Below are 16,277 nucleotides of genomic sequence, written 5' to 3' on the forward strand. Positions count from 1 at the left end.
GTTGAAAAAAGTCACGTGTCCATCAAGTTCAACCTCTTGATTCTCACTGCACCTTAATCTAAAGCCACAAGTACAGTATGACAATTATTTTCATAACCGTAATTAGGTATCACTTTTCTATGTCTAGTGATTGTAGGGATGGATTCCCTTTAACATAAGGAAAGCACCTAAGTTCGATGCTTTCCTTATTTTAACGGGAATAACCTAAGTACTTTTTAAATGCAAATGTAAAATATGAACTACACCAAGCAGGATGATATTCCTAACTCCTCTCTAAAAAAAATGTCTTTCTGCAAGAAGTGTTTCAGAAGTAAAGTGAAAAAATAAATAAATTATATTTTATTTAATAAAGATAAGATAAAAACCAAAGAAAATCATAAAAGCAATATTAAAAATTAATAGATCTTTCATCACTCTTTTTTGTTACTTTATTGTATATGCCTTAGGTTTTGCTTCGATCTGCTCAACCTGCTATGTTTGGTTCAATATATCGAGGATGGGAAGAAGATGAAATGTTACTGAATGCTGTGTTAGTAGTAGGGCAAGGATGTGGCTTTATCATTGACATCCACAATGAAAAGGAAGTCAAACAAGTGCGACGCAAAGGAAGTAGCACCAAAAGAAAAGCTAGACTCTCAAACTGGAGGGTGCTTCATCGCCCATTAGAAGGGTAAATAGACCAATTTTGTTCATGCCATCTCTTTTATCAGAGGGGTACCTTCCAATTAACATGTCTTTGTATCTTTAGGGGATGTTCATTACAGAGCAGTCTGACACGACTAGTCCAGGCTTGCTATGAAACTTATCTGGGGATGAATCGCTGGCTTAGCAAATTGGAAGCATCACAATGGATGTCCCATATCAAAGAAGCTCTGAGCACTGCTGGTCTGGTTGTTGAATGCGTAGAGAGGTGAGGTGGCTACAGCATGAAATATTATGGGTTCTGCGTGACATGGCTAAACCATGGAATCATAGTGTATGGAGAAATACTGGATAAGGTGGCCTGGGCATGGTACAATACAGGTGTGGGATGAGGTGGCTAGGATGTGGTAGAATGTAGGTGATGGGCATGGAGTTATGGCATGCAGAAGTACAGGTGTTGTATGAGGTAGCTAGAGCATGTAACAGTATAAGTGTTGGTGAAAATAACTGAGGCATAGAAAATCACAGATGTTGGGAAAGGCTTTGGTACAGAAGAATACATTTGTAGAGTGGAGTGAGAAGGGCATGGAAAAATGCAGGTAATGGGCAAAGTGGATATAGGGTATCAGAGTACAGATCCTGGTGAGTTAGCTGATGCATGGTAGAGTAAAGGTAGTGCCCAACTTATGAACACCAGACTTATGATACAAACTATAAATTGTTTTTTCAAAAAAGACCTTGTAATTTTTGAGAAAACTGATTTTAGAAAGTCCAAAGAAAAAAATGTTTTAAACTGGTAAAATTACATTTTGCTGAGGTACACTGAGGGCACAGGGGGACAGGTGACACAGAGGGGGACACTGGAGGCACACGGGGGCATAAAGAAGGTACAGGAGGCAGAGAGTGTTTCCACTTGATGGATAGATTCAGGCTATGAAGGATATTCCATATAGGGATACCAGAAGTGAAATATTTTCATACCTGCAGTCAGGAACATAAATGATATGTAGGTAGGACATCTATTGTACACATAAATGGTAAGATTATCACTCTTGCTGGTGCTTATATTTCTGTCTATAGAGAGGGCACGAGTGTTCTGGTACAGGGAGAAGAAGGCACTGATAACACTTTGCTGGTGACTTCTCTGGCTCAGCTTATTCTGTCTGCCCATTGTCGTACTGTGGCTGGTTTCCAGGACCTAATTGAACGTGAATGGCTACAGGTAACACATGCTCTACTTCTACTGTCTAATAATGTTCCGTCACCTAAATTATTTTGGAACACTAGCCAACTTTAATGAGTCCTTTTTTTTCTTCTTTCTTCATTACAGGCAGGGCACCCTTTCCAGTTGCGCTGTGCTCGATCTGGGTGGTCTCAGGGACGTTGTCAGCAGGAGTGCCCATATTTTCTGCTTTTCCTAGACTGTTGCTTTCAGCTTATGCGGCAGTTTCCTAGGGCAATGGAGTTTAATGACGATTTCTTGTGCATGCTAGCCAGTCATGCCTATTGTTCAGAGTATGGTACTTTCTTGTGTAACAATGAGAATGAAAGGTGAGCAGAAAGGAAACAAGATATAAGTAATATGTATGTCATCAGTAAACCTTATGTAAAATATATGCACAAGTTGTGCAGCTGCACCACATTATATGCTGTCTGGGTGCTAGAGAAGACTGCATCCCAGCACATCCAGGTTAGCACTATTAGCATGGATAGAAAGGGCCTTCACCAACACTCTTTCTGGGCACTCACTCTGTTGCGATCTTTAAAATACCGTCTTTCCCCTGTATATAAGACCTAGCTGAAATTTCACTTATTCCCTAAATATAAGGCATCCCCCGAAAATAAGACCTAGCCCCAGCCCACATGACACCCCCGTCAGCCGCATCCCAAATGACACATACCGCTAATGAAATAGCGTAGTACAGTATCTAGTTACTACTGGTAGCTGCCGTCTCTAGGTTCATGCCGGGCTGCAAGCTTGCACGCTGAGCCGCTCATTGCCTCTTTCGCCCTGAGTTTTTAGACAGTCCGTTTTTACTTGGATCAAGCAGTCTCAGAGGCGAGATCATGCTCCATTTTTTGGGCCTATCACTGCACTCACTGCTACTCAGCGACTGCAATGATTGGCCCAATCACGGAGCCATGATCCTGCCTGATCCAATTAGAATGTAGCGGTAGCTTAAACATTACATCGGCTTCACACAGGTGGCCAAGCATGGAGACACATCGTGCAGTGCCGATCAGGCACCTGTCATGTCATCCTTGCACACAGCAAGTTTATCAACTGTGTGCAGGGATGACATGACAGGTGCCTGATCGGCACTGTAACAGTACAGTGAGCAGCATGGGACATATCATGCCTTGCCAATATAAGACATCTCCTGAAAATAAGCCCTAGCACATTTTTTGGAGCAAAAATGAATATGCAGTAAGACACTGTCTTATTTTCGGGGAAACACGGGTATGTGTCAAATGGTCCTTGTGGGGTAGTTAGAACCTCCCCTCACCACCACTGTAATGGTCTCTCATCCTCTCCTCTGTCCCAATTCAGGCAGCATTGTGCATGTGGCAGGGAAGATGGTGCAGAAACACAGTAGCAGTTCTAGCAAGTGCCCAATTAGTAGAAGTGAAGGGGTGTTTCAATAAAACTTTGGCTGCTAAACAACGTCATATAAATGCAATAGCTGTTTAACCACCTTGGCGGTATTACCGCCGCGGTGGATTTCTCAGGCCCTACTGGGCCGATTTTCTTAATTTCTTTTTAAACACGCAGCTAGCACTTTGCTAGCTGCGTGCTATGTACGATCGCCGACGCTCGCCGCCGATCCGCCGGGTCCCTGTGACATCACGACGTTGATGACGTCATCACGATCGTCGCCATGGCGACGGGGGAAGCCAAACAGGAAATCACGTTCTGAATGGGATTTCCTGTTTGCTCTTATTGCCGGAGGCGATCGGAAGGGGCGCGGGGATGCCGCTGCTCAGCGGGTATTATGTAGCTAGCCCTAGGCTAGCTACATGATTTAACAAAAAGAAATAAAAAATACTGCTGCGCCGCCACCCTAGCGCAATCAATAGTACGCCAGGGTGGTTAATGTTTTAACCCTTTCCCTGCCAATTTGTCCTAAACAGAAACATCTACTACCAAGCAGTTTTTAGACATTTTGCACTCATAAGGTTTACCTAGGATTTTTGACAAGAAAAATGTACCATACATGACTTTTTTCTTCTGTCACTTACATTGGTAGTAATAACCTGATAGAACATGAAAATGGTTTTGGACTAGTCCATTCTGGGAGATAATCAGGGCCAGATTTACCATAAGGCACTGTAGGCACATGCCTACAGGCGCCTAATAATGGAAAGGCGGCTCAATCCCCTCCCCTAGTGCCTCCCTCCTTCCTTATGCAGTCACGAGTTGATCGTAATTGAGGTTACTCACTCAGCTCTTGGCATTCCACTGATGAGCTCTTCTTTCAGTAGGAGGCACCTCTAGCTACTTAAAGGACATATCCGAGCTAGAAAAAGAAATTAAATCTACTTACCCGGGGCTTCCTCCAGCCCCTAGCAGCTGATCTCACCCACGCCGCAGCTCCAATCTCTGCCGCTGGCTCTTGGCGCCTCTCCAGGCCGTCTTCTACTGAGCCTGTGCGAGCGCCGCTGTCAATCAAATCCACGTTGTCCGGAGTGTACTGCGCCTCTGCAGTACACTCCAGCCACATGGACTTTATTGACAGAAGCGCTCACGCAGGCGCAGTAGGAGGCGACCTCGCGAGGTTGTCCTCAGCACCGGGAGCCATTGGCAGAGAGTGGAGCTGCGGCAAGGGACAGATCAGCTGCTAGTGGCTGGAGGAAGCCCTGGGTAAGTAGATTTCATTTTTTTCCTAGCTCGGACCTTCCCTTTAATACTGAGGGTACCTCTGGTTACCTAATGCTAGTGGTACCTGTAGCTACCTATGATGGGCAAGGGAAGTAAGGGAGAAGTGACAGCTGGGCCAGCCAGCACATTTGTGGTGCACTTCAGTGGAGGTTTGTAGATTCATGGAGGGCGAAGTCTAGGGTGCCAGGACATCTGTGCCTATAGGCAGGGCCGGATTTGTACTCTTTACCGCCCAAGGCCGCTGTCACCAGCCGCCCCCCTTCACTATAGGTAGCCAGATGATTCCTCCCCCCTTTCCCTCTAGTATAGATAGCCAGCTGACTCCCTTAATCCCTCCTTTTCCCACTTTTACCCTTTCAATATAGGTAGCCAGCTCATCTTCACACCGTAGCAGCCATCAATGTCACTCATTTCTCAGCTCGTCTCCAGTGCCGAAGCTTCCTATTTCCCTCGGTCTCCAATGCTGCCCAAGTCCATAGCCGCCAGCCACAATGCAAACGTACACAGAGAGCAAGATGGCCCCTGCACAAGCCGCTGGCAGCAGAGTACCATGGCCAGGCGCTCGCCTGATCTCCGTGGATTGCAGCATTTGCACGTTTGCAAATGCTGCAAAAGTTCAGCCTGCTGCTTTGGTGCCCTTGCTCCTGCGGTGACCCAGGCCATGGCCTAGCAGGCCTAGGCCTAAATCCGGCCCTGCCTATAGGCTCCTGTGATGTAAATCCAAACCTGGAGGTAGTGATGCTGTTCTGATGGATTCCTGGAAATACTGTTACCAGTAAATCTTAGATTCCCTCCCAGTCATCTCCCAGGGCAGCTACTGGAGAGTGAGATTAACCACTTGAGGACCACAGTCTTTTCGCCCCTTAAGGACCAGAGCCTTTTTCTCCATTCAGACCACTGCAGCTTTCACGGTTTATTGCTCAATCATACAACCTACCACCTAAAGGAATTTTACCTCCTTTTCTTGTCACTAATACAGATTTCTTTTGGTGCTATTTGATTGCTGCTGCGAGTTTTACTTTTTATTATATTCATCAAAAAAGACATGAATTTTGTCAAAAAAATGACTTTTTTAACTTGCTGTGCTGACATTTTTCAAATAAAGTAAAATTTCCTATACGTTTGAGCGCGAAAGTTATTCTGCTACATGTCTTTGATAAAAAAAACAACATTCAGTGTATATTTATTGGATTGGGTAAAAGTTATAGCGTTTACAAACTATGGTGCCAAAAGTGAATTTTCCCATTTTCAAGCATCTCTGACTTTTCTGCGCACCTGTCAGGTTTCATGAGGGGCTAAAATTCCAGGATAGTACAAATACCCCCCAAATGACCCCATTTTGGAAAGAAGACATCCCAAAGTATTCAGTGAGAGGCATGGTGAGTTCATAGAAGATTTTATTTTTTGTCACAAGTTAGCGGAAAATGACACTTTCTGACAAAAAAAAAAAAAAAAGTTTCCATTTCTTCTAACTTGCGACAAAAAAAAATGAAATCTGCCACGGACTCACTATGCTCCTCTCTGAATACCTTGAAGTGTCTACTTTCCAAAATGGGGTCATTTGTGGGGTGTGTTCACTGTCCTGGCATTTTGGGGGGTGCCTAATTGAAAGCACCCCTGTAAAGCCTAAAGATGCTCATTGGACTTTGGGCCCCTTAGCGCAGTTAGGCTGCAAAAAAGTGCCACACATGTGGTATTGCCGTACTCAGGAGAAGTAGTATAATGTGTTTTGGGGTGTATTTTTACACATACCCATGCTGGGTGGGAGAAATATCTCCGTAAATGACAATTGTTTTATTTTTTTTACACACAATTGTCTATTTATAGAGATATTTCTCCCACTCAGCATGGGTATGTGGAAAAATACACCCCAAAACACATTATACTACTTCTCCTGAGTACGGCGATACCACATGTGTGGCACTTTTTTGCACCCTAACTGCGCTAAGGGGTCCAAAGTCCAATGAGTACCTTTAGGATTTCACAGGTCATTTTGAGAAATTTCGTTTCAAGACTACTCCTCACGGTTTAGGACCCCTAAAATGCCAGGACAGTTTAGGAACCCCACAAATTACCCCATTTTAGAAAGAAGACACCCCAAGGTATTCAGTGAGAGGCATGGTGAGTTCATAGAAGATTTTTTTTTTTTTGTCATTTTGACCCCATTTTAGAAAGAAGACACCCCAAGGTATTCTGTTAGGAGTATGGTGAGTTCATAGAAGATTTTTTTTTGTCACAAGTTAGCGGAAAATGACACTTTGTGAAAAAAAAACAATACATATCAATTTCTGCTAACTTGTGACAAAAAATAAAATCTTCTATGAACTCATCATACACCTAACAGAATACCTTGGGGTGTCTTCTTTCTAAAATGGGGTCACTTGTGGGGTTCCTATACTGCCCTGGCATTTTAGGGGCCCTAAACCGTGAGGAGTAGTCTTGAACCTAAATGTCTCAAAATGACCTGTGAAATCCTAAGGGTACTCATTGGACTTTGGGCCCCTTAGCACAGTTAGGCTGCAAAAAAGTGTCACACATGTGGTATCGCCGTACTTAGAAGAAGTAGTATAATGTGTTTTGTGGTGTATTTTTACATATAACCATGCTGGGTGGGAGAAATATCTCTGTAAATGACACATTTTTGATTTTTTTTACACACAATTGTCCATTTACAGAGAGATTTCTCCCACCCAGCATGGGTATGTGTAAAAATACACCACAAAACACATTATACTACTTCCTCTGAGTACGGCGATACCACATGTGTGACACTTTTTTGCAGCCTAGGTGCGCTAAGGGGCCCAACGTCCTATTCACAGGTCATTTTGAGGCATTTGTTTTCTAGACTACTCCTCACGGTTTAGGGCCCCTAAAATGCCAGGGCAGTATAGGAACCCCACAAGTGACCCCATTTTAGAAAGCTGACACCCCAAGGTATTCCGTTAGGGGTATGGTGAGTTCATAGAAGATTTTATTTTTTTGTCACAAGTTAGTGAAAAATGACACTTTGTGACAAAAAACAATAAAAATCCAATTTCCGCTAACTTTTGACAAAAAATAAAATCTTCTATGAACTCATCATACACCTAACAGAATACCTTGGGGTGTCTTCTTTCTAAAATGGGGTCACTTGTGGGGTTCCTATACTGCCCTGGCATTTTACGGGCCCAAAACTGTGAGTAGTCTGGAAACCAAATTTCGCAAAATGACTGTTCAGGGGTATAAGCATCTGCAAATTTTGATGACAGGTGGTCTATGAGGGGGCAAATTTTGTGGAACCGCTCATAAGCAGGGTGGCCTCTTAGATGACAGGATGTATTGGGCCTGATCTGATGGATAGGAGTGCTAGGGGGGTGACAGAAGGTGATTGATGGGTGTCTCAGGGGGCGGTTAGAGGGGAAAATAGATGCAATCAATGCACTGGGGAGGTGATCGGAAGGGGGTCTGAGGGGGATCTGAGGGTTTGGCCGAGTGATCAGGAAACCACACGGGGCAAATTAGGGCCTGATCTGATGGGTAGGTGTGCTAGGGGGTGACAGGAGGTGATTGATGGGTGTCTCAAGGTGTGATTAGAGGGGGGAAATAGATGCAAGCAATGCACTAGCGAGGTGATCAGGGCTGGGGTCTGAGGGCATTATGAGGTGTGGGCGGGTGATTGGGTGCCCGCAAGGGGCAGATTAGGGTCTAATCTGATGGGTAACAGTGACAGGTGGTGATAGGGGGTTATTGATGGGTAATTAGTGGGTGTTTAGAGGAGAGAAGAGATGTAAACACTGCACTTGGGAGGTGATCTGATGTCGGATCTGCGGGCGATCTATTGGTGTGGGTGGGTGATCAGATTGCCCGCAAGGGGCAGGTTAGGGGCTGATTGATGGGTGGCAGTGACAGGGGGTGATTGATGGGTGATTGATGGGTGATTGACAGGTGATCAGTGGGTTATTACAGGGAATAACAGATGTAAATATTGCACTGGCGAATTGATAAGGGGGGTCTGAGGGCAATCTGAGCGTGTGGGCAGGTGATTGGGTGCCCGCAAGGGGCAGATTAGGGTCTAATCTGATGGGTAACAGTGACAGGTGGTGATAGGGGGTGATTGATGGGTGATTGATGGGTAATTAGTGGGTGTTTAGAGGAGAGAAGAGATGTAAACACTGCACTTGGGAGGTGATCTGATGTCGGATCTGCGGGCGATCTATTGGTGTGGGTGGGTGATCAGATTGCCTGCAAGGGGCAGGTTAGGGGCTGATTGATGGGTGGCAGTGACAGGGGGTGATTGACGGGTGATTGACGGGTGATTGACGGGTGATTGACAGGTGATTGACAGGTGATCAGGGGGGATAGATGCATACAGTACATGGGGGGGGGGGGTCTGGGGAGAATCTGAGGGGTGGGAGGGGGGGTGATCAGGAGGGAGTAGGGGGCAGATTAGGGACTAAAAAAAAATAGCGTTGACAGATAGTGACAGGGAGTGATTGATGGGTGATTAGGGGGGTGACTGGGTGCAAACAGTGGTCTGGGGGGTGGGCAGGGGGGGGTCTGAGGGGTGCTGTGGGCGATCAGAGGGCAGGGGGGGGGGAAATCAGTGTGCTTGGGTGCAGACTAGGGTGGCTGCAGCCTGCCCTGGTGGTCCCTCGGACACTGGGACCACCAGGGCAGGAGGCAGCCAGTATAATAGGCTTTGTATACATTACAAAGCCTATTATACCAAGTTCATGCGGCGATAGGGGTGCTAGTAACCCGCCGGCGCTTCCGAACAGACGGCGGGTTATAGCGAACGGGGGGCGGAGCCAGTCCCCGGCGGCTGATCGCATCACGAATGACGCGATCGCCGCATAGCAACACCCGCAGCCGCCCCCGCCGATGGGCGTATTGCGGTCGTTTGGGCCCGGACTTTGCCGCCACCCATCGGCTGGGGGTGGTCGGGAAGTGGTTAACACTCACCCAGGGGAAAACACAGCCTGAAAGCCCTGTAGACCCTAAAGAACATGAGAGGGATAAGGTAGCCATACAACTATAGATTCTGATTCAATCGACAAAGCGATCAACTTTATTGGGGAATCAACTTCAGTACAGTTGATTGAAAGTCGATGGACTAGTGGGCCACACACTACAAGTGATATGCGATTCACCTTCACTAATCCATCTGACCGATGTTGTGTCTCTATGCTCAGTATGCACAAATCGATTCAGAGTCCATCAAATGATATGTTAACAGTAGCCGATTCCTGTGCGATCAACTAATATCTTGAATCCTTCTCCCATCGACTAAGCAGGTCAATTTGACATATTAGCCACTTTTCATCGATTGGGCATACTGGAACACACTTGATTCTCTCTCGATTCGATAAAATGATCAAATCAAATGGTAGATTGTACAGCAAAATCGCTAGATGTATGGGCAACTTTAGCCTATGAAGCCACTTGATTTTATCTATGTTTTAATTGTTCCGTATAATAATAAAATGTCTTGTTAGGTCCAACATATGGATCTACTTCTTTGTTGTTCATTGTGTTCCATTGTAATGGACAATATAATCACATTGCCGTGCAATGTAATTATATTTCAATGGTGCGTTCATGACACCACACAGCGGTGTGGCGGTTTCCGCTGGAATGAGACACAGCATTCTGTGCATTTACAGGACAACAGGCGTGTTCACAGTGGCAGTGAAACATACCTCTATGGACTGTTTGCATCGCACTAGACGTCTAGCGCACAATGCGACTTTTTGTCTCTGATACATTCCACAATGTGTATCCTGTGAAAGTAGCCTAAGGGCTCTTTCACATCAGAGCTCTTTTCCTGTGTTTTGACGCAAAATCAATACTTAAAATTAAAGTCCATAGACTTTCATTTTACCTTTTACACCCGACACTGCGTTTCGGTTCGACGCACCCGGGAGCTTTTAATCGGCGTGAGCTGGCGCTTTCCCATTGGGTGAATTAATAGCTGCCGCTGATTGCGTCGCACCGCAACATCCTGATGACACGCCGCAGGCTGTTCAACGCGAACGGCTCCTGCACATGTTGTTAGATGTGAAAGAGCCCTAAAGCCATTTCTTTAGCAGTAGCTTGAAGGGAAGCAAGAACTTCCTCCAAAGGTTACATAGTTACATAGTTATTTTGGTTGAAAAAAGACATGCGTCCATCGAGTTCAACCAGTATAAAGTACAACACCAGCCTGCTCCCTCACATATCCCTGTTGATCCAGAGGAAGGCGAAAAAACCCTTACAAGGCATGGTCCAATTAGCCCCTAAAGGGAAAAATTCCTTCCCGACTCCAGATGGCAATCAGATAAAATACCTGGATCAACATCATTAGGCATTACCTAGTAATTGTAGCCATGGATGTCTTTCAACGCAAGGAAAGCATCTAAGCCCCCTTTAAATGCAGGTATAGAGTTTGCCATAACGACTTCCTGTGGCAATGCATTCCACATCTTAATCACTCTAACTGTAAAGAACCCTTTCCTAAATAAATGGCTAAAACGTTTTTCCTCCATGCGCAGATCATGTCCTCTAGTCCTTTGAGAAGGCCTAGGGACAAAAAGCTCATCTGCCAAGGTATTATATTGCCCTCTGATGTATTTATACATGTTAATTAGATCCCCTCTAAGGCGTCTTTTCTCTAGACTAAATAAACCCAGTTTATCTAACCTTTCTCGATAAGTGAGACCTTCCATCCCACGCATCAATTTTGTTGCTCGTCTCTGCACCTGCTCTAAAACTGCAATATCTTTTTTGTAATGTGGTGCCCAGAACTGAATTCCATATTCCAGATGTGGCCTTACTAGAGAGTTAAACAGGGGCAATATTATGCAAGCATCTCGAGTTTTTATTTCCCTTTTAATGCATCCCAAAATTTTGTTAGCTTTAGCTGCAGCTGCTTGGCATTGCGTACGATTATTTAACTTGTTGTCAATGAGTACTCCTAAGTCCTTCTCCAAGTTTGATGTCCCCAACTGTATCCCATTTATTTTGTATGGTGCTAGACCATTAGTACGTCCAAAATGCATGACCTTACATTTGTCAACATTGAATTTCATCTGCCATGTATGTGCCCATATAGCCATCTTATCCAGATCCTGTTGCAATATGACACTATCTTCCTGAGAGTTGATGATTCTGCACAATTTTGTATCATCTGCAAAAATAGCAACATTGCTCACTACTGCATCTACTAGGTCATTAATAAATAAATTGAAGAGCACTGGACCCAGCACAGACCCCTGTGGGACCCCACTGCTAACAGTCTCCCATTTTGAGTACGATCCATTGACCACAACTCTTTGTTTTCTGTCCATTAGCCAGTTCCCTATCCATGAACACAGACTCTTCCCCAGTCCTTGCATCCTCAACTTTTGCACCAGACTTTTGTGGGGAACAGTGTCGAAGGCCTTTGCAAAGTCCAAGTATATCACATCTACAGCATTCCCAATATCCATATTAGCATTCACTACCTCATAAAAGCTGAGCATGTTAGTCAAACAGGACCTGTCTTTAGTAAACCCATGTTGATGCTGAGAAATAAGATTATTTTCTACTATGAAGTCATGTATAGTATCTCTTAGTAACCCCTCAAATAGTTTGCATACAACTGATGTTAAACTTACAGGTCTATAATTTCCTGGATCAGATTTTTTGCCCTTCTTAAATAATGGGAAAACGTGGGCTGTACGCCAATCCACTGGGACTCTGCCAGTTGCAAGAGAGTCACAAAAGATAAGATAAAGGGGTTTATCTATAACTGAACTTAATTCCCTTAGGACCCGAGGATGCATGCCATCCGGGCCAGGTGCCTTGTCTATTTTTAATTTATTTAGTCTTGCCTTCACTTCTTCCTGCGTTAAGTATTTAATATTACAGTTAGAAGATTGAGACTCTTCCGCCTCTGTAGTTTGCAACAGTGCTGTTTCTTTTGTGAAGACAGAAGCAAAGAAAGCATTTAATAACTCTGCCTTACCTTGGTCATCCACCATTGAGTTCCCACCCTCATCCTTTAGGAGTCCTATACAGTCAACCTTTCTTTTTTTAGAGTTAATGTACTTGTAAAACTTTTTTGGGTTAGATTTGATATCCTTAGCGATTTGTTTTTCAGCTTCAATCTTTGCCTGCCTAATTTCTTTTTTACAATTTTTATTGCACTCCTTATAATTGCTTAGTGCAGCCTCGGTCCCCTCCTGTTTTAAGACCTTATAGGCATTCTTTTTCCTCTTCATTTTATCTTTAACCTTTCTATTCATCCATAGAGGCCTTTTTTTATTCCTAGACATTTTGTTTCCATATGGGATATACATACTACAGTATTGATTGAGTATAAGTTTAAAAGCTTGCCATTTCCCTTCAGTGTCTTCCCCTTTGTAGTACATTATCCCAGTTCACCAAACTTAGTGCCTGCCTAACTTGAGTGAACTTTGCTTTTCTAAAATTCATAGTTTTAGTGGTCCCACTGCCCCGTGGCCTATCAGTCACCAGATCAAACGTTATCATGTTGTGATCACTATTTCCCAAATGTTCTTGAACCTGCACATTTGATACATTATCTGGTCTATTAGAAATGATCAGATCCAGTAACGCATTCCCCCTAGTTGGTTCAGTTACCATTTGAGTCAAGTAATTGTCCTGTAGTGCTGCCAGAAATCTGCTGCTTTTACCAGAATGGGTAGCCTCAATACTCCAGTCAATGTCTGGAAAGTTGAAGTCGCCCATAATTATGACCTCATTTTTACCTGCAGCTTTTTCAATCTGCTGTAGTAATCACAGTTCTGCAGCTTCATTGATAAGAGGTGGCCTGTAGCATACCCCAATAAGCAATTGGCAACTTTTATTTCCACCATGAATATTTACCCAAACGGACTCCACATCTTCGCAATCTTCCACCATCTCATCGTTGAGGACAGCTGTAAGAGAATTCTTAACAAAGAGACAAACCCCTCCACCTTTTTTCCCTGTTCTATCCCTCCTAAACACATTGTATCCTTTTAAATTAGCTATCCAGTCATGGCTTCCATCCATCCATGTGTCGGTTATTCCCATAATGTCATAGCCTTTGTCATTCAGAATGAACTCTAGTTCGTCTATTTTATTTGCAAGGCTCCGAGCATTGGTTACCATGCACTTTATATTTTTACCACCACATTTACCAATTTTGTTTACATGAAATGGGCTACTTGAATTTTTACCAACCTCCTTAATCTTTACACTGTCCCCACCCCCATCTCCACCCTCCATAATGTACCTCTCCACCCTCCATAATGTACCTGCATTTAAGTATTCTTGTAAATGGTTTACCCAAACTGTTTACAATATATACAAAGATCACCTCATATGGCTGGATATTTGAATTAAACCATGTAACTTTACTGCTCATTAGTAGTCATTTACTTCATACACAACTCAAAATGTTAGAGCTGGTATACTTCCTGAAATTAATAATCAAGCCACCAAATGTGTTGAACTTGCCTCTCTATCATTCTAGATGAGATCTTAAAGGAATACAATCAATACCCAAGTGTTCTAAAATTACAATGTACAAATAATGTCTAAGTAGCTGTGTTAACATTTTCCTACTTTTCATGTTAAATATCAGCTTTAATGTATTGTGTGTAGATTTTAGCTACGTTTGGAATGTCTCATTTGCAGAGGTATAAATCTCAGCAGCCTGACATGCTAAGAACAGTGTAATATTGAAGCAGATCATTTGAAAACATGTATCAGGTTTCACACACTACAAATATTTTACAAATGTTTATGTTGCACATAAGATGCATTTCCTCTGCTTTCTCTGAGAGAAACTGCCTGTCTCTGACTGAGCTCTCTGCACACAGTGTTAAAGGCGAAAAACTGTAAAATTTAAAATCTGTGCAAACATATACAAATAAGAAGTACGTTTTTTCCAGAGTAAAATGAGCCATAAATTACTTTTCTCCTATAATGCTGTCACTTACAGTACGCAGTAGAAATCTGACAGAAGTGACAGGTTTTGGACTAGTCCATATCTTTATAGGGGATTTTCAACGAGGCTTTTATTCTTGATAAAGATATTCCCTAAAAATGATTTAAACAATGATGCTGGCCAGCTTCCCCGCTTCCTACACAGTTTTTTGGCAGTTGGACAGAGCAACTACCATTCACTAAGTGCTTTTAAAAATAAATATATCCCTGAGAATCCCCTATAAAGAGATGAACTAGTCCAAAACCTGTCACTTCTGTCAGATTTCTTTTTTTTTTAATTTTTTTTTAATATTAAATTTGTATTGAAGCATAACATAGAATACAGGTATCGTTAATAAGAATTGCATGACAGTTTAGTCCAATGAATTTTAAACAATACCTCAGCAATGAGTATCATAATATATCACCTGTTATTATCTAGTGATTTCTTCCTTTTGAAATATGTGCTTACTGTTTGAACATTTGACATCTTTTCTGTTAACTATAGTAACTGGGCCCCTTACTTTTGTTACTTGAGCTCAACATAGGAAAAGAGAACTAAAGAAACACGTATATCATGCATTTAGAAAGGACTGATAACTTCTGTCAGATTTCTACTACCTACTGTAAGTGACAGCAACATAGGAGAAAAGTAATTTATGTCTTATTTTACTCTGGAAAAAATGTACTTCTTATTTGTATATGTTTGCACATATTTTAAATTTTGCATTTTTTTGCTGGGAATTTCCCCCCTCCCTTCATGGCTCAGTCTGCTGTTGTCAGAAAAATGTGAAAGTAATTAGATAACAGTAATCAGATAAGCAGTGAAATGTATACACCAGTACTTAGCAGCACTTCTCAAACATTTTCTATCTTAATTGAAATAAACATGTTAATCGATAGTGTCCCTTTAACTATGACTAAAGATTGCCATACACTGGTCGATTTGCCATCAGATCCGACCAACAGATAGATTCCTCTCTGATCGAAACTGATCAGAGAGGGATCGTATGGCTGCCTTTACTGCAAACAGATTGTGAATCGATTTCAGCATGAAACCGATCACAATCTGTGAAGCTGCTGCCCCCTTCCCCCGCATACATTAACTGCTCCGGCCATCGTGTGTCCCCCGGTCTCCGCTGTCTTCTTCTCCGTGCTCGGCTCCTCCAGCTTCACTGAACTTGCTGCCGGGGAAGTTTAAACAGAGGGCGCTCTACTGTTTAAACTTCTTGCCGGGACAGGAAGTCCAGTGAAACTGGAGGAGCCGAGCATGGAGAGGTGACAGCGGAGACCAGGAGACACGCGCCGGCCGGAAGCAGGTAATGTATTTTCGCTAGCGCCTGTCGTCGAGCATTCGAACGCTGCTATCGACACACTCCCGACCCGCCGGCGATCGAGCAAAATCTTCCGCACGGACAGATCGATGGCAACGATTGATTTCGGACAGAAATCGATCATTCTGTCAGTGTTTGCGCAACGATTTCAACGATATATCGGCAGGAAAATCATTAGGTGTATGGGCCCCTTAAAGGTACATACAGTGGTGTGAAAAACTATTTGCCCCCTTCCTGATTTCTTATTCTTTTGCATGTTTGTCACACTTAAATGTTTCTGCTCATCAAAAACCGTTAACTATTAGTCAAAGATAACCTAATTGAACACAAAATGCAGTTTTAAATGATGGTTTTTATTATTTAGTGAGAAAAAAAAACTCCAAATCTACATGGCCCTGTGTGAAAAAGTGATTGCCCCCCCTTGTTAAAAAATAACTTAAAGGTGGTTTATTACACCTGAGTTCAATTTCTGTAGTCACCCCCAGGCC

At 43.3% G+C, this 16,277-nt stretch overlaps 1 protein-coding gene across 3 annotated transcripts in view; it reads left to right on the top strand.

Moving 5' to 3' along the window:
* Positions 1–16,277, top strand: part of LOC137546420 (myotubularin-related protein 9-like) — a 79,020-nt gene that overhangs the window by 60,697 nt on the left and 2,046 nt on the right. For all 3 annotated transcript variants that reach the window (XM_068268873.1, XM_068268872.1, XM_068268871.1), the window contains 4 exons: positions 447–670; positions 749–910; positions 1,723–1,864; positions 1,973–2,193. In XM_068268873.1, coding sequence (XP_068124974.1) covers positions 447–670; positions 749–910; positions 1,723–1,864; positions 1,973–2,193 — 749 coding nt within the window. The remainder of the gene's footprint in view (positions 1–446; positions 671–748; positions 911–1,722; positions 1,865–1,972; positions 2,194–16,277) is intronic.

This window comes from Hyperolius riggenbachi, chromosome 2 (assembly GCF_040937935.1).
Source record: "Hyperolius riggenbachi isolate aHypRig1 chromosome 2, aHypRig1.pri, whole genome shotgun sequence".
In the NCBI taxonomy this organism is placed as follows: Eukaryota; Metazoa; Chordata; class Amphibia; order Anura; family Hyperoliidae; genus Hyperolius; species Hyperolius riggenbachi.